Genomic DNA, 25,067 nt, shown 5'->3' with positions numbered 1-25,067 from the left:
ATGCATCTTTTCAACTGACCGAATCAATTCAGCTGACATGGAACTAATTTCACAACTTAATTGAAATGTTCTACATTTCAAAATGCTCCAATTGTAGGGATATTGAGGACAATGTGCAATGCTTTACAAAAAATAGAGCTTGATACACTCCAGAATAAAAATGTGTTTCTGTCTTTTGTAAGGAAATATGGGAATGCATATTTTGGAAGAAAAAAAACTTGGTAGAGCTTGTTCCAGAACTCAGACTTTATTTCTTTTGGCTTGCTGTTTACCACACATACAATGAGGACACTGTTTTTAGTTTTCTTCTGCAGTGTAAAAAATCCTTTTTAAAAAAGTTTTCAACTTATTTTTTCATAAGCTCCTGCAATTTATTTGGAAGAACATCAGTTCCTTTTTAAAAATAAACATTTCTAATAATAATTACTTGATTCAAAATGAATAAACTTTAATATAATTTCTTTGAATTTCTGGAAGGGATCACAAATCAGAATAGAATTTTTATGAATTTTTTTTTTTTATTGGCCAAGTGTGATTGGACACACAAGGAATTTGTCTTGGTGCATATGCTCTCAGTGTACATAAAAGAAAAGATACGTTCATTAAGGTACAACATTTACAACACAACTGATGATCAATATATCAATATAAATCATAAGGATTGCCAGCAACAAGTTATAGTCATACAGTCATAAGTGGAAAGAGATTGGTGATGGGAACTATGAAACGATTAATAGTAGTGCAGATTCAGTAAATAGTCTGACAGTGTTGAGGGAATTATTTGTTTAGCAGTGATGGCCTTCGGGAAAAAACTGTTCTTGTGTCTAGTTGTTCTGGTGTGCAGTGCTCTATAGCGTCGTTTTGAGGGTAGGAGTTGAAACAGTTTATGTCCAGGATGCGAGGGATCTGCAAATATTTTCACGGCTCTCTTCTTGATTCGTGCAGTATACAGGTCCTCAATGGAAGGCAGGTTGGTAGCAATTATTTTTTCTGCAGTTCTAATTATCCTCTGAAGTCTGTGTTTTTCTTGTTGGGTTGCAGAACCGAACCAGACAGTTATAGAGGTGCAAATGACAGACTCAATAATTCCTCTGTAGAATTGGATCAGCAGCTCCTTGGGCAGTTTGAGCTTACTGAGTTGGCGCAGAAAGAACATTCTTTGTTGTCCTTTTTTAATGTTTTTGATGTTAGCTGTCCATTTGAGAACTTGCGATATGATAGAACCCAGAAATTTGAAGGTTTCTACTGTTGATACTGTGTTGTCAAGTATTGTGAGAGGTGGAAGTATGGAAGGGTTTTTCCTAAAGTCTACCACCATTTCTACGGTTTTGAGTGTGTTCAGTTCCAGATTGTTTTGGTCGACCTCTCGTCTATATGCGGATTCGTCATTGTCTCGAATGAGACCAATCACTGTTGTGTCATCTGCGAACATGATGGAAAAACATTGCTAAACAAAAAGAACTTTTAAATGGGTGCTTTTGCAAACATACAACTCAAAGCTGAGCAGCAAACTTTTACCAGGGGCTGACAAAATACATACCGGTAGTTATACATTGTTCCAGTAGTGGGTTTCAATTTTGGTCGCTACTGGTTCGCTTGTGGGCACATGTGCAACAGTTCTATGAATGCGCAGAGATGTCCGGGCAGGTGGGCAGAACCTCCCACCGCTGCAGCTACCGGTTCACCAGATCCAGGGTGAAACCGTACCAACCCACCACTGCATTGTTCACATAATGGAAACAGTGAGTTGGTGCTGATTTTAGGCCAACAAGATCCCTACCCAGTAAGGCTCACAATTTGCTGAAGATCAACTGGTATGACTCCCATCTAAAGTGAGAAAAAAAAGCTTATTCTGTTTTATCAGTTTTTTTCAGCCTTCAGGTAGGAGTTTTATTTCTCATGTGGCTTGTAGTTTGATCTTCTTTAGCAGAACACTTTATTTATGTATTTAGGAAAATATTTATATTTATATATTAATGGAAAAATTTCCATTATTTGTTGTAAAAGTAAAGCACAGTAAATACTCCCTTGGGTCAAGTTTAGCTCCGATTGTCCATGTAGTTTTTGATAGCAGTTATTCCGATGACTTTTCTGGAATATTTTTCCAACGGTAGCCCTGGGATTTCTCTTCAGGAAGAGCTAGTAAACCTGGTTTAGCTTGAGATTTCTGGAATCAATTTGTACAGTTAGCTAGATTTTGTCGAATGCTGAACATCATCTCTGCTAGGCAACCTTTCCCCTCAAAATTCAAACTGCGCTATCTTTTAAAATCAGATGAACATCGCATTCTTGTTTTCGCGCGTATAAAAACGGAGACCTGAATACACTACATGCATATGCAGTGTGGAAAAATATATGAGCTATGCATCTTGCACAACTGGCTTTCCTCCGAGACACTGCGTTGCGCGCGCCTGCCTCAGGCACGGTCAGAGAATTGCCTCAGCTTGGAAAGGATCGGGTTCCTCTCCAGGGGTTTCTCCCCTTTTAACTGCGTTCTTTGCCATGTAAGCACGGCGGCTACTCAGCAGTTTCTTGGAATCATCCCCCCACCCCACCCACTCCAAACGCCTTCCGGTCCAAACAAAGCCTTCCGAGCCAAACGAGCGGTGAGGCTCAAGAAACGGCTGAGTCACGCTTACTCCAGACGCGCGTGCGTCCAAAAAACGGAGGGAAGAGTTCTGAGAAAGACTCTCCCACCTTCTCAGTTTATGGAGGGCGTGGCTTCTTTGTGTCCAATTGTGACTGTAGGTAGTCCTTGACCACTTGACTTACAACCACAATTGAGCCCAAAATTTCGAATGCTAAGCAAGATAATTAAGTGAGCTTTGCTTCATTTTATGACCTTTCTTGCCACAGTTAAGTGAATCACTGCAGTTGTTAATTTAGTAACACAGTTTTAAGTGAATTTGGCTTCCCCATTGTTTTTGCTTGTCAGAAGGTTGCAAAAGGTGATCACATGACCCTGGACACACTGTAATTGTCATACATGCCAGTTGCCAAATGTCTGAATTTTGATCATGTGACCAAGGGAATGCTGCAGTTGTAAGTATGAAAAATGCTTATAAGTCACTTTTTTCAGTGCTGTGGTAAGTTTGAACAGTCACTAAGCAAATGGATATAAGTCAAGGTCTACTTGTATTTATTTAAATACAGAGCAAGATGTAAATTATTGTTTCAAGTTTCACTAAAGAATTAGAATATGGAACTAATGGATTTTCACTGTGTCCTAAGGTCATATAAATAATAGATTTAATTTTTTCTTTCATACTTTGAAGGATCAAGTTCTACTATTTTGCTGCCCATGCATCCAGATATATGTTTTCTAAGAAAATTTGGTTTTCTTTGGCTCGCCAGACGTGGAACTTTTAAATAGCATTGGTTGAATTTAGTAATCCATGGTTTTTAGTTTGTGGCTCTCTTATTTGCAAAAAAAGTTGTACTCCTCTAGAAAGAGATAATAGGTTTTTAATACTGCTTTTGTCTTCTAGTTATGTGACTTCATTGAAACTCACTACTTGGATGAACAAGTTAAATCCATCAAAGAGCTGGGTGATCATGTGACCAACTTGCGCAAGATGGGAGCACCAAAATCTGGAATGGCAGAATATCTTTTTGACAAGCACACTCTGGGAGAAAGTGACAGTGAGAACTAAAAACCACCCATGAATGTTGCGAAGAGACTCTTATCCTCAACACTTGTGCATGCTTCTTTGGTTTATCTCTAATATTTCCATAATTGTAAAAAAAAATTACTTCTTATGTGTTATATCTCACCCCCAATAAAATGACTAGGTCTACTTATTTCTAGTTGCACTGCAGTATGTTTTGAGTTTCAACAAAATAACAAAATACACAATGCAAGAAGAGTTTTCCTATAAATGAAATGATGGCTCTTGATTTCAATCCAAAGGTGAAAATATGCTTGAGTGGTTGTGGATTTGGTTCCTTTAAGGAGGCATTAACAAGGTGCCAAATAGCAAAATGCCTTTTTGGATGTGGATCCAAAGGGTAGCTCATTTTTATTAATTTGCACTCTCTCGGCCTATGTTTGTAATTCCCGGTTACAATGCTGCCCAACTTCTTAGCATCTGATTAATATTAAGCTTGTTCAGTCAACTGTTTCAGTTGTATGGGCTGCAACTTAAAAAATTCCCTATTTTTATACCAGGAAATATGCAGCACATCTTGGGCTATTGGGCTATTATATTTACTTACTATTTACTTAGGAGTAAACATTGAAATTGATGGCACTTCAATGAATGTGGATAAGACAGTGTTAATGTCATGTCCAGATAGTTCTGTGTTTGACCTGTAGGATCTGTATAATCATGAGTAAGAAGTTGCTTCCATATAAAGAGCACAAACCCCTCCTTCAGTAGAAATTAAGCTGTACCATGTGGCATACTTTCTCAAACTTCGTCTACATTTTAGGACAATGAATTCCTTAGTGCGTTGCATCACTGAAAAGCTAACTAAACTAACTGTTGGAGCAAGTTTAAATTAAAATAAAGATACTTAGTTTAAAAATAAATAATCATGGGGTGTTATACTGTTTATTGGATTTTATATGCAGAAAAGTTTAAAACCTGTTGTCCGGATGCCCAGCAAGGTTTAATAACTTATTGAATGTATGATGTATTAAATGGGGCACAGTTTGGGACGTTGAAGGGGGATTAGGTTTCTAAGTGATGCTGCGTGTCAATGTCTTTTATGGTGGTCCCACATTGGAAGTCATCTGAATTCTGACCATGTACAGTTTACATGTCACACTCATTCTTTGCTGGATCAGCCATAATAAGGAATGGGAAGCTCAGTGGGAAAAAATGCTGTAGAGCCACAGGGCATCACTTCTGAAGTTTCAGGGAACTGTTTTTGAGAAGTCTGCAAGGGTGGGGCAGCAAAGTGAGTCAAGAATATTAGGCATGCTTGGGTGCAGCCGGGGTTTTCCTGTGCTTGAAGATTTTGTTTTTGTTTTGTAACCAAACTTGCTTTACAAACAAAAGTCTCATACTCTGCACCAACATAATAAGCCATACTATCAGTTTTTTTGTTAAAGGGGCTTTTGTGTCCCGAATAGAGAGATAAACACGACATGTGACATGAAGCCTCACATTGCTTATCTCTAGATCAAAAGCTAAAGTAACAATGGAAAATTACAACCTTGGACAGCCCACGTTCTGACAAAGTGTCATTTGTTCCTAAAACAGTTTGGCTTGATTTTATAACAGCAGTGGAGACTAACTATCTGCCATTATATGGTTCTTTTTCTCCAGCATTTTTTTTAAATCAATGATTCACTTGAGACTGTCCTGTTTTACTCTCATATGCTAAATATGTTTACGGAATATTTTTGGAGATAGACTTTCAAGACATTGCAAGACAGGATAAGATCTCTTCACTATAGACTGTTCTGTTACCACAATGGTCTCAATACCCTATTGGAATCGCTAACTGATACAACTCTACCTACTCATAGCCCCCGTTTGAGGTTTCTCCTACTTTCCCCAGAAAAGAAATTCAATGTTCTTTAAGTTCTATTGATAGCATTGCTTTTGTGATATAATCAGTGATTTCAAGACCATCTAAAGCCTTTTTATTCTCAGTTAATGCATTCTTTGGAATCTGGTCTATTGCATAATGAAATACCGTGCAATTGGCATGTTTTTGATTGTGCTATTTATCTTGCTTGATAACTATCTTAAAGGAGAAACAATGTTAAAATGTTGGATTAAAAAACTGAAGACGCACGCTCAGTCGTCACTATATTTTTAGTAGCTAATTTTTGGCCAGTCACTTATCCTGCAGGATTGTACTATGAAGATGAAAGAAAGGGACTGTCCAATTCTGTAAGCTTCTCTTGAGACCTTGAAGAACGGTGAGATAGAAATCTAAAGAGCAAAGAAATTGTTTACAGAACAGACTTGCTCTATAGGAAAGATATTCTCCTTTGGACTTCATTAAACAATGAAAATTCTAAAATCTGAGATGCATTTGTTTTATTTCATAACCTTCTAGGCCAGCTTTCCACTATGATCTCTGTAATGTTCTACCATAATTCTTAGCATCCCTAGCCAGCATAGGCAGGGGAAATGAAGTATATTACATCTGAAGAGCACAAGATTAAAGGAGAGACCAAAAGGAAGGATAAGTACAGATTTGAATTTGGGGGACATTTCCACTGAGTCTCTAGAGAACTATGAAGCATCTTTCAAAGTTTCTAACATGACAAACATAGCCACTAGTGTAATGGTTAAGGCAGCCCACTAGAAACCAGGAGACATGAGTTCTAGTGCTTGGGCACAAAACAGGCAGGCAAGAAAAATAGGAAAATGTTGCCAGGAATACTATAGGGTCCTGCCTAGGCATTGCCAGGAATCCAGACTGACTTGAAGCTGAGATGGAGGGAGAAAGGGAGGGAGAGGGAAAGAGAACGAGAACTCTCTTCAGTCTGCCAATCCCAGATAGTGATTTTATATATTTACTTGACTGCAGTTATTCTGGCACCTATCCCACTCACCTAGCAGAAGTTTGATTATATCTATTAATGGCACAATCGGTTTGATACTACTGTCTGCTTTCTATCTCTGCAGTTTATGTTAGGAGGAACTGAAACCTTTTCTTCAGTTGGTTTCAGGTGTTATTGTCACCTGCTTTTTACCAATAGATTATAAACAAACATGCATGAAAAAATGACTTTTTCTTGCTAATCCTTTGCCCAGAAAAAGAATACAATGTAATATCTAGTTAGTATTTAAAATGAACAAGCTGTGCCAGACAACCACACTGTTTTGCATTTTACCACTGATTTAGACAGCCCAATGTAAACCCTTCAAACTTTACCAGAGAAGAAGCTTCCAATTCTCTACTTCTCCATTTATTTTCAAGTTCTTATACAAGTAAAATAAGATTTTTCAAACTGTTGAAACACTGGCCCATTTTTAATGTATTGAAACTAGCAATACATCTCTCTATATATTTTATATATTTATTTTATATATTTTATAAATATATTTTCCAATTGGCATCTTGTTTGCTAAAATGACTAAATAATATTGTCCTCTGTCATCTCAACTTCTTTTTTACTCAGCCAGTCAAGGTGGAATTGTACTATAAGGCCCCCAAGATTTGCATCCTCTTCTGGCATCTGGAGCACAGGCCATGCCATCAAGTCCTTAATTAAGGCCCCATTAATTTCTATAAAACAATGTTAGGGTTTGGGTTGGAAAGTTGGTGCTGTAAACTGACTGGATGAGTTGAGTCATATTGGTGTTGCCAATTTGAATTGAGTGCACTATCATGCCACTATCAAATCTTCATCTGTAATTATTGTCTGATAATATCCACATGAAGTATGATCTTGTGTAAGAGAATCCCTCTAGGATCTAATAAACATACAGTAGTTTGGCTAAGTGAACTGGTAATATTCACAAGAAAAATAAATCCCCTTTGTAAGTAATTGGAGGATGGGGAAAAGAAGTCATTGTGTCCTTGCACAATGACCATAAAACTGGGTATATGGTTTATCCCAGTTAAATTGTCTCTCCCTGAAGTGGGATGTGCATTCGCAACATTGGCAGCAAGGTCCCATTCTTTGGTACTTTCAAATAAAATAGGAAACAAAAGATGAAACATTGAATTAAAGTAACTGCTGAAATTAGTTATTTCCTTAGTTGTGTGGTGCTGAAATTCCATGAGTGACCCTTAACTTGCTTGTTAGTGACATAACATGCGCATTTATGGAATAAGCTGCCCAGCCTAAATGTTGATTTCCATTTGTTTTGTAGTCTGTAGTGTGGGCTTTTGCTACCCTTAAAAAGTTGAATAATGATGTTAATAAAGCAATCCCTCCCATCACATCTACACGAAAAGACTCTGAGCCCACTTAACTGAACTGTCCCTTCTCTCCCTTCCCTTCATCACTTGTGTTCTCACTTATTTCCATGATCACTTCCATTAATCCCACAAAGTCTCTTTCTGCTAGGGAGATGCCCGAGTCATTAGGTGAAGAGCTGGTGGTCTTTCTCTGCTCCTCAGTGTAATAAATACTTCCTGGATCGTTTGCAACTTCAGAAGCAGCTGGACTATCTTGCTTTGTAACTCCAGGAGAAGCTTCTGCATTAGGGACAACAGCAGCATTTCCTTTGCTCCAATGAGATGGCTCAAGCCCTGGGGGAGTCAAAGAGGTGAAGGGAAAGAAACTAGCAGGACCATTGCTATTAGAAGTCTTGATGTTATGAGTATAAAGGTAGCTGGAATGGTCTGGAGATATGTTATCTGGAAGTTGCTGGTGGCTTTTCAGGTTATTCAAGCTTTTGAAACAGGTTTGTGTCTCAGAGCCCGTACACTCTACAAAGGGAAACTTGGTACTTACAGAGTCCCCTGAGGACAGAGGTCCTTCCGGGCTTCCGAGAGGAGATGTTTCTTTTGACCAACTTATGTTTTTTGTATCTTCTTTAACTGACATGGTTAATGAATCTGAACCATGACTTTTTTCAGCTGGCCATGGAAAAGACTCCTTTGATTTTGAGCCAACCAAGTTCTCACTCCTATCCAAATCACCGGCTTTGCAAGGAGACTGGCTGGTAGTATTGTCCTTCGGAAAAGTGGGACAGGCAGCAATATTGGAGAGAGCAGGAGGCTTTTTTCGGTTTTGACGCTGGGATGGCAAGATCATTGGGATTGAGCTGATGGGTGTCTGAGGAGCACTGTAGAATCCAGGTCTTTCATAAAAAGGGCTTGATGTGAAGGCATCAAATTCTCTCAGTTTACTGTCAGCAGTGTCCCATTGATCTTGAGAACCAATGCCTAATGGGGAGCTGTCTCCCCTTAGCTGGTTAATACTTTGGAGGTTCCCAGGCTTAACCCCATCCATATAAGCATAACAAGAAGGAGAGACATTTTCATTCCTCCGACGTATCAGGCTCATTCTTGGTGACCTGGTAAAGCTGGGGGATTGTACATTCAGAAAGCGGCTTATGTGCCCCAGCAATGGTGTTGAGTGATTTGCTTCTTCATTCTCTTTGATCTTTTCCAGGGGTTGGAATTCCATTTCTTCTTTCTGCATGCTGTAGAAAGGAAACAGATAGTAGAATACAATGATGTGTTGAAAAAGAGAATTGAAATCAAAAGTCTGCAGGGGAAACTTTGGGGGGTGGGGAGGATGCATCTGGGACTCTGCACTTGATATGACAGACATATCAACACTTCATTCAAGGTAGGGGAAGTGAAAAATGGAAATATAAACCCCAAGAATCATTCCAATACTTCAAATTTCTCCATATACTTCTGTTTACTGAATCCTTGACTCCAACGATCAAACTATAGTGAAGGAATGAAAATGATATCAACAAAAGATATACAGGGAAGGGAATGTTATTATGAACATTCTGTTCCCAACCTTTTTAAAATCCTTCAAAGGCCACGATGACTCTCAGCAGCAGCATCTCCAGGTTCAGTGGTCCCCCTGTCCTTCAGCATTGGCCATGTAGCTCAAAGAATCCACCTCTTTTTTAAGGCAGTTGCTTTTACTTATCCCTTCCTATTATTGCTCGTTGTTGCTTATCACACTGAGAGCTAATGTGGAAAGCCAGCTGAATGCAACTCCTCTTTCTCCTCCTCTTCTTCCTCCTCTGCTCCCATTGATGCTCCCTTTGCATCTTAGAGAGGAGAATGATAGAGGAGAAGATGGGGGAAAAGTGGGGAGGAAGGAGATGAAGCAGGCCCAAGCTCACAAGAGTGCCTCTCCATGCCAACTCCTAAGGCCAACACTGTCTGTGCTTGTTAATATTAATATGCCAACATTCATCATTCTTGATTGCCTAAGACATTTTGGCAGAACAACAAAGTACTCCTAAACTAATGAGTATGTATATGTGTATCACAGTATTTATGTATCCCCCTACTTTTTAAACTAACTTAAGGACTTTCCAGTTGTAAAATCCATACAATATATATAAACTAACTCCATCAAATGCATACCACAGTTCCGTACATTTTATAAAATCCATTCAAAATGCATAGCATCTATGGCTGGCCAAGTTATTTTAGCACTTAGGTAGAGAAGCTCACAACTTCCCAACTGCCTCCCCAACTCCAAGCAGGAACATTATTTCTGCTATTCCTATAATGGAAGAGTGTAAGAATTTGCTTCCCTTTCATGTTTACCAAATTACCTATGTGAGGTAACTGCCTGATTCTGCCTACTTATATAGGGGTAATCCTAGTTTGGATAGTTTAATATTGTAGATGCTTTAAAAAATAACCCCATAAACAATTAAATATCACACCAAGAAAAGCTAAATGTGGTGATATGTCCTGATAATCTCATCCCTCAGAGCATAGTAGCGTAATCCTTTTAGAGATAATCTTATCTTGTGATATTTTATTTGTTTGTTTATTTAGATTTCTTATTTCTTAACCATCCATTTCCCTCATAACAATAACCTGATATCTTTGGTTAACAATATTTGTTTTATGAAGAGCTCAGGGAGAAAACTACACAGGGCTAAAGGAAGCAGTTTGCTTTGGTAATTTGACAAAATCAGCTTCACAAAATAGTGTTGGAATGAAGTTGTTGTAATGGGTATCGTATCAAAAAGCCTCAAGTCTTAAACTAGCCAAATGAAACAATTTGGGTTGCTAATCTGGTGTAAAATACAGGTCTATGTCAATCTGATATATGTTTATTGAGAGTGAATCCTACTGTAGATAAAATGGTAGCACTCACCAACAAATGAGAAACAAGAAATTAGTGACAAAGAATGACGTTCTGAAGCTCCTTGGATGAGAAGCAAAACATTTTCAAAGAAAAAAACTAAGGAAGTCCAGTTGCCTTTTGAGGGGGGGGGGGAAAGCACCTTTGAAATAGTCAAATGAGAAATGAGCATGTTTAATGTGCATGGAATTATTTCTGACTATTGAAGTTAGGGAGGGAGAAGAAGCAGTAATATTCAAGCTTGGCATGGCTGGTTGAAAGCCTGAACAGGTCCAATCCATACTGCAGAGCTGTGTATAAGTCCTCTTATAACACTAGAGAGTCATGATGTTTCACAGGGAAGAGTCTACTGCAGATGTATATTCTATGACAAGAAAGGGATCCCTCTGGTTATTTTCTGTAGCTTCACTTGCCTGATGTCAAAAGTTGATCCAAGGAACGATGTCCTTTTATATTCTGCTGTTGCTGCAGTATAAGGTGGCTGGGGGTCTGATTCATTCCAATATGGATCCTTCTGCAGTGCTGGTAAGTCCTGGTGCATTTCATCCACAGCCATAAGGGAGACCTGCCAAGATATTGGCACACTATCTCAACCGCAGTAGTTGAAGGTGTTTGTTCTTTATTTCTCCATTTCTGAGAAAGCACCCATTTCTAATAATTTAGGGACAGCTGCAATCTAAGAAACAATTATGGACTTGCTGCCATTTAGTAACTGGATAGCTTATGATAATGGGTTCTACATGAAAATAAGAATGAATTATGGCTTGACAAGGCCCCAAGCCCCAAGCTGGCAGCAAAACTAGGAGGCCTGTTAAACCCCAAGGTTCACTTCATGGCTTAATGTTCCAGTTCTTTCTAAGCAGTTAGGCTGTTGGTCCTTTTGCATTTAGACAAAAATATGACTTCATGACTGATAAGAATGAGTAACAGGCAAGGAAGCATGAATGAAGATTGGACAACCATTTGTCTAAAATGGTATGAAACGGTATAGAGATTCTTGCTTGAGCAGGGAGTTGGACCAGAAAACCTCCAAGGTTCCTTCCAACTTTGCTATTCTATTATTCTGTTAATGCTTGGTCAGAACTCTCTATGGGGGAGTTTAAATTTCAAGTTTTCAGAAATCATCCACCCACAGAAAGCAAGTAAAAGAATATATGTTGGAAATCACTATATGTAAAAGATGAAAATACAGGTTTTTAGTAGCTGATCTTAGGTCAATCACTTAGTTTTTTATGAAGGAGCAACACCATATCTGACAAGTAATATACTCAAAGAAGAGGAACTTAACAAAAAACTTTTCACAGCCATATTTCCTTTGAATATTAGGCATCTATTGTATTGCTGAGAAGGAAGATAAATTGTTCTAATTTGTGCTATCATTTCTTCCTTCTAAAGTTACATATCAAGACAGAAATTTTTTGAGACATCTCACAGAGGATATGTCCTAAGCTCTTCAATTCACCTGCAGATTCCTATCAATAAGCCAATTAGTTTCAAAGTCATCATCATCCTCCCCAAATGGATTGATGAGCTGTTCTGCTACCTGTGAAATGGGAATGACAAGATCAGAAAAAACGTCAGTGGTGGTCCAGCAAAATATATTGCACTCTTATATTTAAAGTGACATTATCTATTAGTGAAAAAGGAGTAAGATTAGTAGAGTAAGATTTAGTAGAGTAAGAAAAGTAGAGTAAGAAAATCTTACTAAGATTAATAGAGTAAGAAAAAAAGGAGTAAGATTAGTAGACTCTATAATCTAAGAATCTTAGAAAAGGAAGCAACAATATATTTATATTTATTAAAGATCTTGCAGATTTCCTATCTTTGTCAATTTTTTATCAGTCTCATTTCTGAGTTTAGAAACTGCCTGGAAAAAACATTGCTGGAGTTAAGGATTGCTGAGGTAAAAGAGGAGTAGATGAGGGGGCTACATCTTTCACCATTTACTTCATAATATATTTAAAAAGCACAGACTATTGATTTTGTTAGAGTTTTGAGCTGGTCTACCTAATGCAGAACATAGTTTTGGCACTTAAAATTCGAGAACAAACTCCAGAATATTATCCCAACAAACAGAAATTCTCTGGAGGACAATTCCATGTTAAACTGACCTTTAGCCAGCCAGCATAGAAGAAAAACTGCAAGAATGTGAAAATGGGCACATAGAGGTCCATTTCATGGCCAGGATACCCCTTGGCTGGATCCAGGAACTGCCGACCAATTAAACATGCAAGAAAGAAGCTGTAAACAGCTACCGTCACAACCTTGGAGAAAGAAACATTGTTAGGATCTCTTTAAAAACCCTGATTTATTAGGATATGTTTCTATTGAGGAGCAGTATTGAACTAGAAGTCATTCCAAAATATGCTTCTATAGGAGCAGAAATACTATTATCTACATCAGGGGTGGGCAATTAAGATCCCTGTGTGGCTCAGGAATTCTGGGAGTTGAAGTGAAGTCCACAGGTTGTAAAGAGACCATAGTTGCCCACTCCTGATTTACACTCCAGTCACTAGTTCAACAATTGAATATCCTCAACAAGCACAGCTTCTCAATAACGATAACAACAATAACAACAATAACAATAACGGAGTGGGAAGGGACCTTGGAGGCCTTCTAGTCCAACCCCCTGCTTTATTATTATTATTTATTAAATTTTTATACCGCCCTTCTCCCAAAGGACTCAGGGCGGTGTACAGCCAAAATAAAACACAGTATATATACAATTAAAATCAAAATTTAAAATAGAGCATATTACAAAAAGGCCGATAGTTAAAAATTTAAATTTAAAATTTAAAAAATTTAAAACCCCGAAACAATAAAAACCCCAGTTTAAAATATTAAAAAACTATTATGCCAGTCCCGCTTGAATAAATAAGTATATTTTTAGCTCACGGCGAAAGGCAGGAAATCCTACACCATCTCAGACAGATGGTTATCCAACATTTTCTTAAAAATTTCCAGTGTTGGAGCATTCACAACTTCTGCAGGCAAGTCGTTCCACTTATTAATTGTTCTAACTGTCAGGAAATTTCTCCTTAGTTCTAAGTTGCTTCTTTCCTTGATCAGTTTCCACTCATTGCTTCTTGTTCTACCCTCAGGTGCTTTGGAGAACAGCCCGACTCCCTCTTCTTTGTGGCAACCCCTGGTTCTCATATCTCTTTTGTTGTGTGTGCTTTTGCAAAAGTCCTGTCACCTCTGAGCCACAGATGTCGAAATATCTACTGCAGCCACATGACATAGGCCTCATTTTTGCTGATTTAAAGCATGTTCTTTTAAACACATTCCATGAGACCTTTTCCCAATATTGCCTACTTTCTGCAGTATCTTAGTGCATATTTCATTCCATTTACAACCTTACATTTATATCTTCCTGTATTTACCTGGTTCACTCCCTTTCTTGATGGGGAAATAAAGATCTTTCATGGTACAGCTAGGACTACTAGGTAATAAAATGAAATAGAATTGCTGTCTGGGGGAAAAAAATTCCTTGGAAAGCTATAAAGATTTTGAAGAGCCATATCCCATTTTTGTGGGGAGGTTTTTTGCTTAATCCAGATTTTAAAATACACTACAGTTCGTAGGCTGTTCTATAGTTTCACATCCCAGATGGCACATTCCTAGGGCTACCACTGCTAATATTCCATATAAATTCTACATCAACAATCTCTTTTGGTTTTCGAAGCCAGTTTGGTTTAGTGATGAAAGCACTTGGCTAGAGACCATGAGTTCAAATTCCACCTTAGCCAAGAGTTCGCCTTAGTCATGAAAGTTTGGTCCAGTCAGTGTCTCTCCCAGATGAACCCACCTCATAGGGTTGTTTTTGTGGAGAAAATAGGAGGAGGAAGGTATGTTGTATGTGTTTGGTGCCTTGAGTTATAATATAGGGCAGGATAGAAATAAATAAAATAATTTGAACCTTAGCTAGAAGCTACATGTGCATGACTGTGTGCTAATCTCTTTTAATAATTTTTTTTTTGTTAGCAGCTTACTCTCAAATGCCATCCTGCGATAAGAGATTTGTAGATCACTAGAAACAAAACCATTATTTGGAGTGTGTGCTAATATAATGTGGCAAAATGTATTATTGTTCTATATTGCACTAATAGACTTGTTAATTAAGGCTGTCTTGTTGCCTGATTACCCGTTTCTTTAAGCAGATAGTTTAAAGCAGCAGTTTCTGCTGTTTTACTTTTTATTCCACTTGAAAAAGCAAACAGGATTCCAGGGGCACAACCCAGCCAGTGAGAAAAGAGCATAAACAAAGGGATAGAGGTGAAATGGGTAGAAGAAGCAAGTGCTGCCTTATATTAGAAAGAACATGAATGTAAAGGCGTCATGCAAAACACAAGCTGCCTTTCATCCACTCTACTCAATTCTTTTTCTAGCAGCAAAGACACTGTAGCTGGCTTCCATAAAGGCTTCCAGCTGTAACTTGCTGTGACCAAGCAAATTTCCATGGGCATCAGATCTTGGTTTCATCTACTTTGAATTTGATTTGTAGGAGACCTCCTGTAGCTGTGCTGAGTATGAATTTCCCATTATACTTATTGGTCCACAAGGATGGATTTTGCTTCCACCCCATAGAGTCTAAGTTCATTATCTGAACAGTAGGCTGGGGTTTGGGTGGAGCTGAACAACTAATCTGCCTGGTGCTTGAAGAAGATAAAAGTGTGTTCTGCATGCAGGCTGCTATCATTAAAGGCCATAGAATGTTTGCCAATAGCTGAGAAACTGCTCTTTAAGACTCCAGAAAAAACATGATCTCTTGGGAAGTCATGCAAAGCTTCCTGTTTTTCCTAAGGAAAACATAGATTCAGATGTCTTGCTTTGTGACAGTGGGTGTATAGCACACATGTAACCAGGTTGACTTAAATGCATAGTGGTCATTCCCCAGCGCTCCATGGCTTAGGGCCTGGGTACTTACGGGACCGCCTGCTGCTACCATATGCCTCCCACCGTCCCGTACGCTCCCACAGAGAGGGACTTCTCAGGGTGCCGTCCGCCAAACAATGTCGGCTGGCGGCCCCCAGGGGAAGGGCCTTCTCTGTGGGGGCCCCCCCACTCTGGAACGAGCTCCCCCCAGGTTTACGCCAAATATCTGACCTTCGGACATTCCGTCGCGAACTAAAGACACATCTTTTTATTCGCGCGGGGCTGGCTTGAACCAAATTTTAACTTTAAATTAAATTATTAATTTTAAATTTTAAAATTTTAAATGGGGTTTTAGTTATGGTAAATTTTTAACTTTTCAGGCTAATTTAAATAGGTTTTTTAAATGGTATTTTAAATTGTACATTGTTGTTGGTTTTACTTTGCCTGTACACCGCCCTGAGTCCTTCGGGAGAAGGGCGGTATAAAAATCAAATAAATAAAATAAATAAATAAATTTGTTTTTAACTGTGGCACAAACATGTTTTAGCAATACATGTTTATTTAGTTTATTTTTCTGCTCAAACTTTCTGATATTGGCTTCATCTCATCCTCAGTGACTGGGGTGAAATCAGTGGTGGGTTTCAAGTAATTTAACGACCGGTTCTCTGCCCTAATGATTTCTTCCAACAACCAGTTTGCCAAACTGTTCAGAAAGTTAACAACCAGTTCTCCCGAAGTGGTGCGAACTGGCTGAATCCCACCACTGGGTGAAATTTTACTGGTTCGGACCGGGTTGGGGGAACCAGTAGCGGATGGGGATGGTTCACCGTACCGGTAGCAATTGCTGGCTGGTCACACCCCCAAACCGGTCTGTGGCCCACAGCCCTGCCATGCTTCCCACCCTTCCATGCTGCCAAACTCATTGTTTGGAGCATCTAAGGAAATGTCTTCCAACTCTTCAAGATCGACTTTAAGAGCTCCGAGAAGCTGATAGCAAAAGTAATGGCAACGGCGGCAACAGGTGTGTGTGTGTATATATGTCCCTCTTTGGTCCTCCTCTCCCAGGTGACAGCCAGGACTTCGCTGCCTCCTCTTTTCCTAAGAGGGGCGGTGTCTGCCTCCATGTCCTTGCAGAGGGACACACACACAAACACACACATGCCCCTGTCACCCCCTCTGCCACAACTTTTGCTGTCGGCTTCTTAAAGTCGATCTTGAAGAGCTGGAAGACGTTTCCTTAGATTGCCAAATGTCAGCAATCTAAGGAAATGTCTTCTTACACCTTCTCCTCCCCATCCTCCCCCCCATTTTTCCATTTCTGTGCCTGGATTCCGCTTCTGCAAGAGAAGGTTCCGATGTTCGCTTGGGTGGTGGTGGGAAACTCAAAGCGTTGGGGGCTTCAGAAGGGCAGAATGTGTTTCAAAATGTGTACTTCCTGGCTGTAACAGTGAGTGATGTCAAGTTGGCCACGCCCACCCAGTCACATGACCACCAAGCCACACCCACCAAGCTACGCCCACAGAACCGATAGCAAATATTTTTACATTTCACCCCTGCCATAGTCCATAACCGAAGCTGGCTTAGGGTTAAAAGTAGTTCTCCTTATTCCACCACTATCCAAGCATATTTCAAAATGTGAGGCTTTATATCCTTTTTCTTGCAAGATAATCAGCTGAGTGCCAGTGATCAGAAACAGAGGCAAATAAGATCAATGGGAACAAGCCATGGGATCTGTAATGGGAACAGAACATTTCATATGAAACTTGTATGCTGCCCGACTCTCAATAATTCTGAGTGGCTCACAGCAAAAGAAATTATAACAAAATCAATTAAAAATTGGCAAACACGATGAAGGAAGGGGTCTCATTCTCCCTTGTCAAGTGCTTGGGTTAAGAAATAAATCTTAAAGGCCCTTCTAAACAACAGCAGAATGGAGACCATCTGGATCTCGGGAGGGAACCTTGTCCCAGAAGACTGTGCTACTACAGAGAAGGTACATGTCTAAGGTCTGAATAGATGACATTGTTTAATTAAAAATATCTGGAACACACAAACCCTATAGGAAAGTTAGATAAGAGTTTAACTAAGTTATAAGAAAGGCTTAATATGAAGTACATATGAGATCTATTTTCTTATAAATGGGATGTATTGTAATTTTGGCTGCAGTCAGACAAAAATACGGTGGAAGTACAATTCTCACCTGTGTGTAGACCAAGGGAATACTAATCCAATCGTAACCATAGAGACGCCCACACTGGCTGCGCAATGTGTTCATTTCCTATTGGAAGGAAGGAAAAGTACCATTGGAGGAAATAAAGTTTCACTATAGGACTTTCAGTTCAGGGTTTCAATGTGTATTTTGTTATCCATGTCTCTGTCAGCAATCTCTGAAAAGTGTGTTACTAAAATGTTTTTATTTAGACTAGGGTGTTTTGCCGCTAGGGGAGTATAACTGAGCACAGTCAAAAGGTCTTGTTGTACAAGTAGTAGATTTGTAATAACTTGATAACTTCTCTACATTAATCCTCCATTTTCCTTTGCACCAAAGGCCTCCTTTGATTCTAGGTTTCCTGTTATGCTGCCCATTCTGGACTGTGTACAAACAACAGAGTTTTTCAACCTTAGGAGCTTTAAGGTTTGTAGTCCTAACTCCCAGGATTTCCTAGCCAGCATCAGTTATACTGCCTGAGTAATTCTGGGAGTTGAAGTTCACACATCTAAAAGTTGTTGAGGTCTTGTCTGAAATTGAGAAACACTGATTTATGGTAACCTTTCTCACCATGGTGCTATCAAGCTATTAACTCCTCCACAGCCTATGGTTAGTAGGTCCAATAGCTGAAATGATGAATGTTGCAATATGAGAGTGGTCTAGAGATCTAGATTTAATGGAGATTGAGAACTTTTCCTTAAACTCAATTTGTCTTTTCCCAGGAGTGAATTGCAATTCTGGAGGGCAGCAATGCCAACCTACAAAAAGATGCAGTTTCTTTAAGGAACCAGTGGTTCCTTAAATTGACAATTGCTCTGTCAGTTCCCGCAAATAAACCAAATTACCTTGTTCCTTCAAAATCTAAATTGCTGTACAGCCCTATCTGATAATAGTAGGCCTCCAGCATGGAGAAACCTGAACTATAATAGCTGTTTTGCTGGAGCATCTCCTCTGCTAAGAGACTAAAAATGTCAGATAATGAATTCAAAGCTTGACATATGCAATGTATGTATATCTGACTCACATTCAAGATGCCTTGAAGGAGTACACTGTCATGGATTCGCCCCTCATTACGTGCCTTCACTGCCAAGTTTGAGAACCAGACACATGGGATCCAAAACTTGTTATGGGCTGAATTTAAACTGTCAAACTTCTTGTGCTCTTCTGGTGTCATCAGGCCTTCATAGATAGAAAGAGATGGTAGAAATTTACTGTAGGAAATACATGGAGGACAGGCTAACTCCAACTAACTGTATCCTTCCAAGTGAGAATCAAGTGAGCAACTATGCTTCAGAAACAGGCAGGAAGAAGTTTGAAAACTCACGAGAAAAGTGCAGTAAGAGGAAGGAACGAAGGAACACAGGAAATTCTAAACTATCTATTTATACCCCAATGCATCTAAGTGGGCGATAGATTTTGAGGTGCTAAGAGTTAGTACAACTAAAGTCACACTTGCAATGTCCCTTCTACACTCATGCAATAATCCACCACTCCCATCATCTCACAAAGTGGTGTGAGCAGTGGTGAAATCTGAATCGGTTTACTACCAGTTTGCTGGCTGTGCGCTGCGCACGTGCATGCACAATGTGCACCATACACCAAATGCGAGGTGCAGGCGTGTGTGTGCAGTGCACACCAAAAGGGGCATGGGGTAAGTAGAACAGCGTGCACAGTGGGGGGAGGGGGTGATCAGCTGTGGCGTGCGATCATCAGAGCCTTTTCTTTACTTTTAAAAGTATTTTTTTACAACCTATTTGGGCAAATAGGTTGTAAAAAATGCTTTTAAAAGGTAAAAAAAAAGGCTCCGATGATCACAGCTCTGGCGCGCTGTGATGATCATGCGACACAGCTGTGATTGTTGGAGCCTTTTTTTTTCATTTTTTAAAAGCATTTTTACTACTGGTTCCAGAGAACCGGTACTAAAAAAATGCTAAAAAAGTAAAAAAAAGAGTTCCGACTATTGCGCGTCTCTCACCTGATTGTTGGAACTTTTTTTTAAAACATTTTTTACTACCGGTTTGGCAAACCAATATCCTTTTATACTACCGGTTCGAGCGAACCGGACCGAACCGGGCGCATTACACCACTGGGTCTGAGTCAATCTCTGAACAAAAGCTTAGTGAATTTATCTGCCATTATCTCTGCCAATGGGCAATATTTCAGGTCCATGTCCCCTTTCTTGTGTGTTGCACATGTGTGCCTTTGTGCTTTGTCCTGGATTTATTTGTGTTCGTCGTGAATACATTCCTTATTGTGTTCAGACAATACTCTTGGCTTTGGTATATCTACTCTAAAGCCCATTAACAATTTATGTAGCCACACAGTTTCTTATCACACTTGTGTTGCTGATGTGTATTCCACTTTTGTGAATGACAGAGCATCAACTGACTGCATTCAACTTGGCTAACTCATTGGCTTATTTCCACTGAGGAGCAGTTGTCCAGTTGTAAACCCATAGTCTGTTGTGCCTTTTGTTCTACTTGCATCTGTGTAGTCTATTACTTGGTTCAGCTGGTAAACTGGGTATGCTGTGTCCTTGGGTACCTGCTATTAAAGTTAAAAAGAGCTGCTTCACTAGAATCTTGCTCAAATTGTTCAAATTCACCAGAAAGATACAGCAAAAATTACTGCCCAGAGTATCTTTTTTGATGGGCAGCTATAGAAACTGAATAAATAAATGTGTATGAAACATAGAACACCAACAATTCAACGCTTAGTTAAATTCTGATCTTCTGTTTTAAAAAAGGCTTTTGACTTCTTTCTACATCATTCTCAAGGTGTTTTATGTATCTTTCAAAATTCTAATAGTATATTTATACGTTGATTTTATTGTTGTAGGGTAATGAGACTGGATAATTTGTTTTTCTCTTCACTCATCTCTCCATCAGCTATAGTTAATCATATTTCTTGATCATAGAAAGTCTCATGAGAGGAGTTTTCTGATGATAACTTCTTTGGGATATACAATTGAAGCGATCCATCTACTAGATAGGTGGTAATCAGTGAAAAACAAAATATTCGTACACATCCCTTGTTTATCTTTTAGGCACAAAATCCTCACTCTATGATGATTTCATTGAATTTTTCCTTTCCTTCATCAAAAAATTTAAATGCTTTTCCCAATCTAAAATCAAAATAAATATTCATCAGATTAGCTTTGTAGTCTAATTGCACAGATTGCACTATTAGTTTGATTCATTCTATTACACCACAATAGGATCTGCTTGTTTTGGCTTATCAAGAGATATGAGTTTAGCTACTATGGCTTGTAAATTAATGATTTATGGTTTAGTGTAATATATATAAACCAGATCACTATAGCTTGTTCAACAATCTCTGGTTAAAACAAACAGCTAAGTTCTGTCAGCCTTGCAAGATAATTCAGACAGGAAGCACTCCCAGATATATCAATTATATTTATTGTAAGATTACATTAAACAAGTCTTGTTTGTAAATATGTACTGTATTTTTCGGAGTATAAGACGCACCTTTTCCCCCCAAAAAAGAGGGTGAAAATTTGGATGTGTCTTATACTCCAAATGTAGCCCCGCCCAGCTTCTCAAACAGAGGTTTCAGAGGCTGAAAAAAGCATCAGAAACAAAGCTTCAGAAACAAAGCCCCCAAACAGAGCTTCAGAAACGAAGCCCCCAAATAGAGCTTCAGAAAAGAAGCCCCCAAACAGAATAGAATAGAAATTTTTATTGGCCAAGTGTGATCGGACACGCAAGGAATTTGTCTGGGTGCATATGCTCTCAATGTACATAAAAGACCTTCATCAAGGTACAACACTTACAACACTTAATGATAGTCATAGGGTACAAATTTAACACAATGATATAACACTTAATGATAGTCATAGGCTACAATTAAACAATCAAGAAACAATCAACTATAGTATAAATCGTAATGGGGTGATGGCAACGATGAGAAGATTAATAGTAGTGCAGATTTAGTAAATAGTTTGACAGTGTTGAGGGAATTATTTGTTTAGTAGAGTGATGGCGTTTGGGAAAAAACTGTTCTAGTGTCTAGTTGTTCTGGTATGCAGTGCTCTATAGCGTCGTTTTGAGGGTAGGAGTTGAAACAGTTTATGTCCTGGATGTGAAGTATTTGTAAGTATTTTCACAGCCCTCTTTTTGATTCCTTCAAAAAAGAAGCTCCCAAATAGAGCTTCAGAGGCTTTTTTCCTGAAGCTCCATTTTGGAGATTTCAGAGGCAGAAAAAAGTTTTTTCTGAAATGGAGTTTCAGAGGCAGAAAAAAAAGCAAAGAAAGCAAGGCACAGAGCTCACAACCAAGGAACCTTTTGTTAAATTCACCTCTGAGAACAGCTGATTGGGGGGATTCGGGAGGCCAATCCACTGGCCAATCAGCTTTTTTCTTTTCTTTTTCTTTTAACCATTTTTTTATAAACATATGTACAAAAAAAAAACTTCTTTGTGAACAGATTGTCAGTCGGGTACATCCTTAAACACATTTCAAATTCCATCCATATAATATATTTCCTTCTCCTTCATTCAAATTAGTAGTTTTTGCACCTTTCTCATAAAAATTATGAGAAAAATTATCCGATGCCAATAAAATTTAAATAAATTTAAATAAAATCTATTTTGCAATTCAATACTCGTTTCCCTCCTCCCCTTCTTAGTCTATAATCTTTCCTTCATTCCCCAAATTATCTCTAAAAATTTTCCTATAATCATCATCTATGTTTTACATGAATACAATTCTCTTTTTAAAACTTTCAGTATAGATCTAAAGGCAGTCATTAATATCCTTTCTTAGAGCGGTTATGGAATCACATCAACCTATCCATCTATATGGGAATAGTCCTAAAATAAAGACTATTCAGTTCCTGCTATCTTCTTCTGCCTCTAGAAATCACTAATATCATTGCAAATCATAAATAACAGTAATTCTTTTAAAAATTTCAAATCAAAAATAATTTTCTGTAATCTTTCCCTCCTTCTCCAAAGTATCCTTAAAAATTCTGTAGTTGTCATTTATATTTTTCATAAATACAACTATCTCTTAAAACCTTTAATAAAGATCTGAAGAAAGCCTTTTAACATCCTTTCTTAAAGTGGTTGTGCAATCACATCAACCTATCCATCTGTTAAGTTCGGGCAATAACGAGGCAGGAGACCAGGGTAGTGACAACAGCTCTTTACTATATGGTGAACCCAGCAACCGGGCTGGGGAAAAACCTCTCCTTATATACAGTTTAACCGGCGGCTTCAACCAATCAGCAACGTGCTTGTTTCCCGCCAAAACATTTAAAGATACATTACACTCCTTCCCTCCCAGAAAACACTTTACCTATATTTACATGATATTTACATATTATTTTTCAACGTAGTCACGTAAATAGACTGGGCGTCTCCTGACTCTTTCGGACCTGCGCAGTTCATTCCCTGGGAGTGGGTTGAGCTGACCGGAGGGGCTGTTTGCTCCTCTCAGCTCCTCCTCTAGGCCATCCGGCCCTGGATTATTGCAGAGTCGCCCCTGCTGTTTTCTAATGGAACCTGTTGGCGTCGCTGGACCTCCGGGAACTCAGATAAGTCCTGCGATTTTCCCGGGTTTGAGTCAGCTGTGGATTCAAACATTGTATAGTCAGGGCCTGTTTTGTCTAACTCGGATTGTTCGGCTATTCGTTTCCTTATTTGATCTATGTGGCGCCTCCATACTCGGCCGTCCTTTAACTCCACCAAGTATGATTTTGGACCTGTTATGTTTAGGATTTGTCCTGCTACCCAGGTTGGGCCTTCACCATAGTTGTGTGCCCACACTCGATCGCCTATTTCCATCCCTCTTGTTTTTCGAGTCCCCTTGTAACCCTCCGTGTATAGTTTGGATTTAAGCGGTCTAGTGGGCACCTGAGCTTCGGCCCATTAATAATTCTGCTGGGCTTCTGCGGTTGTGACACAGGGGTTCTGTGTTGGACGCCAGGAAAACATCGATTTTTGTTTGCCAGTCGCCTGGCTTGAGTCTGGACAATGCCTCTTTTGCGCTCCGGACGGAACGCTCTGCAAGGCCATTCGTCACAGGGTGGAAAGGCGCCGAGAGGGCATGTCGGATGCCCTCTTCTGCCAAGTACTCCTCCAACTGGGTTGCCATGAATTGCGGGCCGTTAGCGGAAACTAGCGTGTCGGGCAACCCATGGGTTACAAATAGGTGCCGTAGGACTGAGATCACGGCCTCGGCTGTCATGGATCTCATGAGAATGATTTCCAGCCATTTGGAGTAGGCATCGACTACTACCAGGAAGGTTTGGCCGTGGAAGGGGCCGGCAAAATCAATGTGGATTCTAGACCAGGGCCCTTGGGGTCTCTCCCATTCCCGAACCGGGGCCGTTGGGGGTAGCGGTCTGGACTCCTGGCAGGCCTGGCATTTCCCTACCCTTTCAGCAATTTCTGAGTCCATTAAGGGCCACCACACATAGCTTCTCGCTAGACCCTTCATCCTTACGATCCCTGGGTGACCCTCGTGGAGGAGATCCAACACCCTTTTCCTCAATTTCTCTGGGATCACCACTCGATCCCCCCATAGCAGGCACCCCCCTTGAGCCGAAAGTTCCCCACGTTTTTTTACAAATTCTTTAAAACGCTCGCCCGGCGCAGCGGGCCACCCTCTTTGTACCCAACCAAGTACAGTTCTCAAAATAATGTCCCGGTATGATGCCCGAGCCACCTCCTTAGACGTGACTGGGCCAGAGTCCAGAGAGTCAATTAACAGTATGGGCGTCCCCGGAGTGGGGTCCTCGATCGCCCCTGGTAGTGGGCATCTGCTTAATGCGTCCGCATGCCCCAACTCTTTTCCTGGCCGATGCTGCAGTTTGTAGGAGTAGGCGGCTAAAAAGATAGTCCATCGGGTCAATCGGGGCGAAAGTGCCACAGGCGTTGGTGATCGCCAGCCAGTAACCCTAACAGTGGTCTATGGTCTGTGACAATTTCAAAGTCTCTACCGAAAACGTATTCGTGAAACTTTTTTACCCCTGACACTATAGCTAGAGCTTCCTTATCCAACTGACTATAGTTCCTCTCTGTCGAGGACATCGTTCTGGAGTAGAAGGCTATTGGGGCTTCTGTGCCATTTGGAAGCCTGTGGCTGAGCACAGCCCCCACCCCGTAAGGGGAAGCATCGCAAACTAATACCAATGGCATTGTGCTATGATACTGGATCAGTAAGCTATCGCTCGAGAGTAGGTTTTTTACTGCTTCGAAAGCCCTAGCTTCCGACTTTCCCCAAGACCAAGCAGTATTCTTTCCCAG

General features: G+C 39.7%; 1 protein-coding gene across 1 annotated transcript in view; it reads right to left on the bottom strand.

The window, feature by feature from the left end:
* Nucleotides 1–5,834: 5,834 nt before the first annotated feature.
* The window catches only part of LOC131184478 (bestrophin-1-like), a 32,188-nt gene continuing 12,955 nt past the window's right edge, over nt 5,835–25,067 (bottom strand). The window contains exons 5-10 of the mRNA XM_058155786.1: nt 18,823–18,977; nt 17,790–17,867; nt 12,826–12,978; nt 12,177–12,257; nt 11,128–11,279; nt 5,835–9,065 (exon numbers count right to left, since the gene is read on the bottom strand). Coding sequence (XP_058011769.1) covers nt 7,883–9,065; nt 11,128–11,279; nt 12,177–12,257; nt 12,826–12,978; nt 17,790–17,867; nt 18,823–18,977 — 1,802 coding nt within the window. The 3' untranslated portion in view covers nt 5,835–7,882. The remainder of the gene's footprint in view (nt 9,066–11,127; nt 11,280–12,176; nt 12,258–12,825; nt 12,979–17,789; nt 17,868–18,822; nt 18,978–25,067) is intronic.

This window comes from Ahaetulla prasina, chromosome 1, assembly GCF_028640845.1.
Source record: "Ahaetulla prasina isolate Xishuangbanna chromosome 1, ASM2864084v1, whole genome shotgun sequence".
In the NCBI taxonomy this organism is placed as follows: Eukaryota; Metazoa; Chordata; class Lepidosauria; order Squamata; family Colubridae; genus Ahaetulla; species Ahaetulla prasina.
Note: the sequence above shows the minus strand (reverse complement) of the source record. Positions and strands in the feature narration are given on the sequence as shown.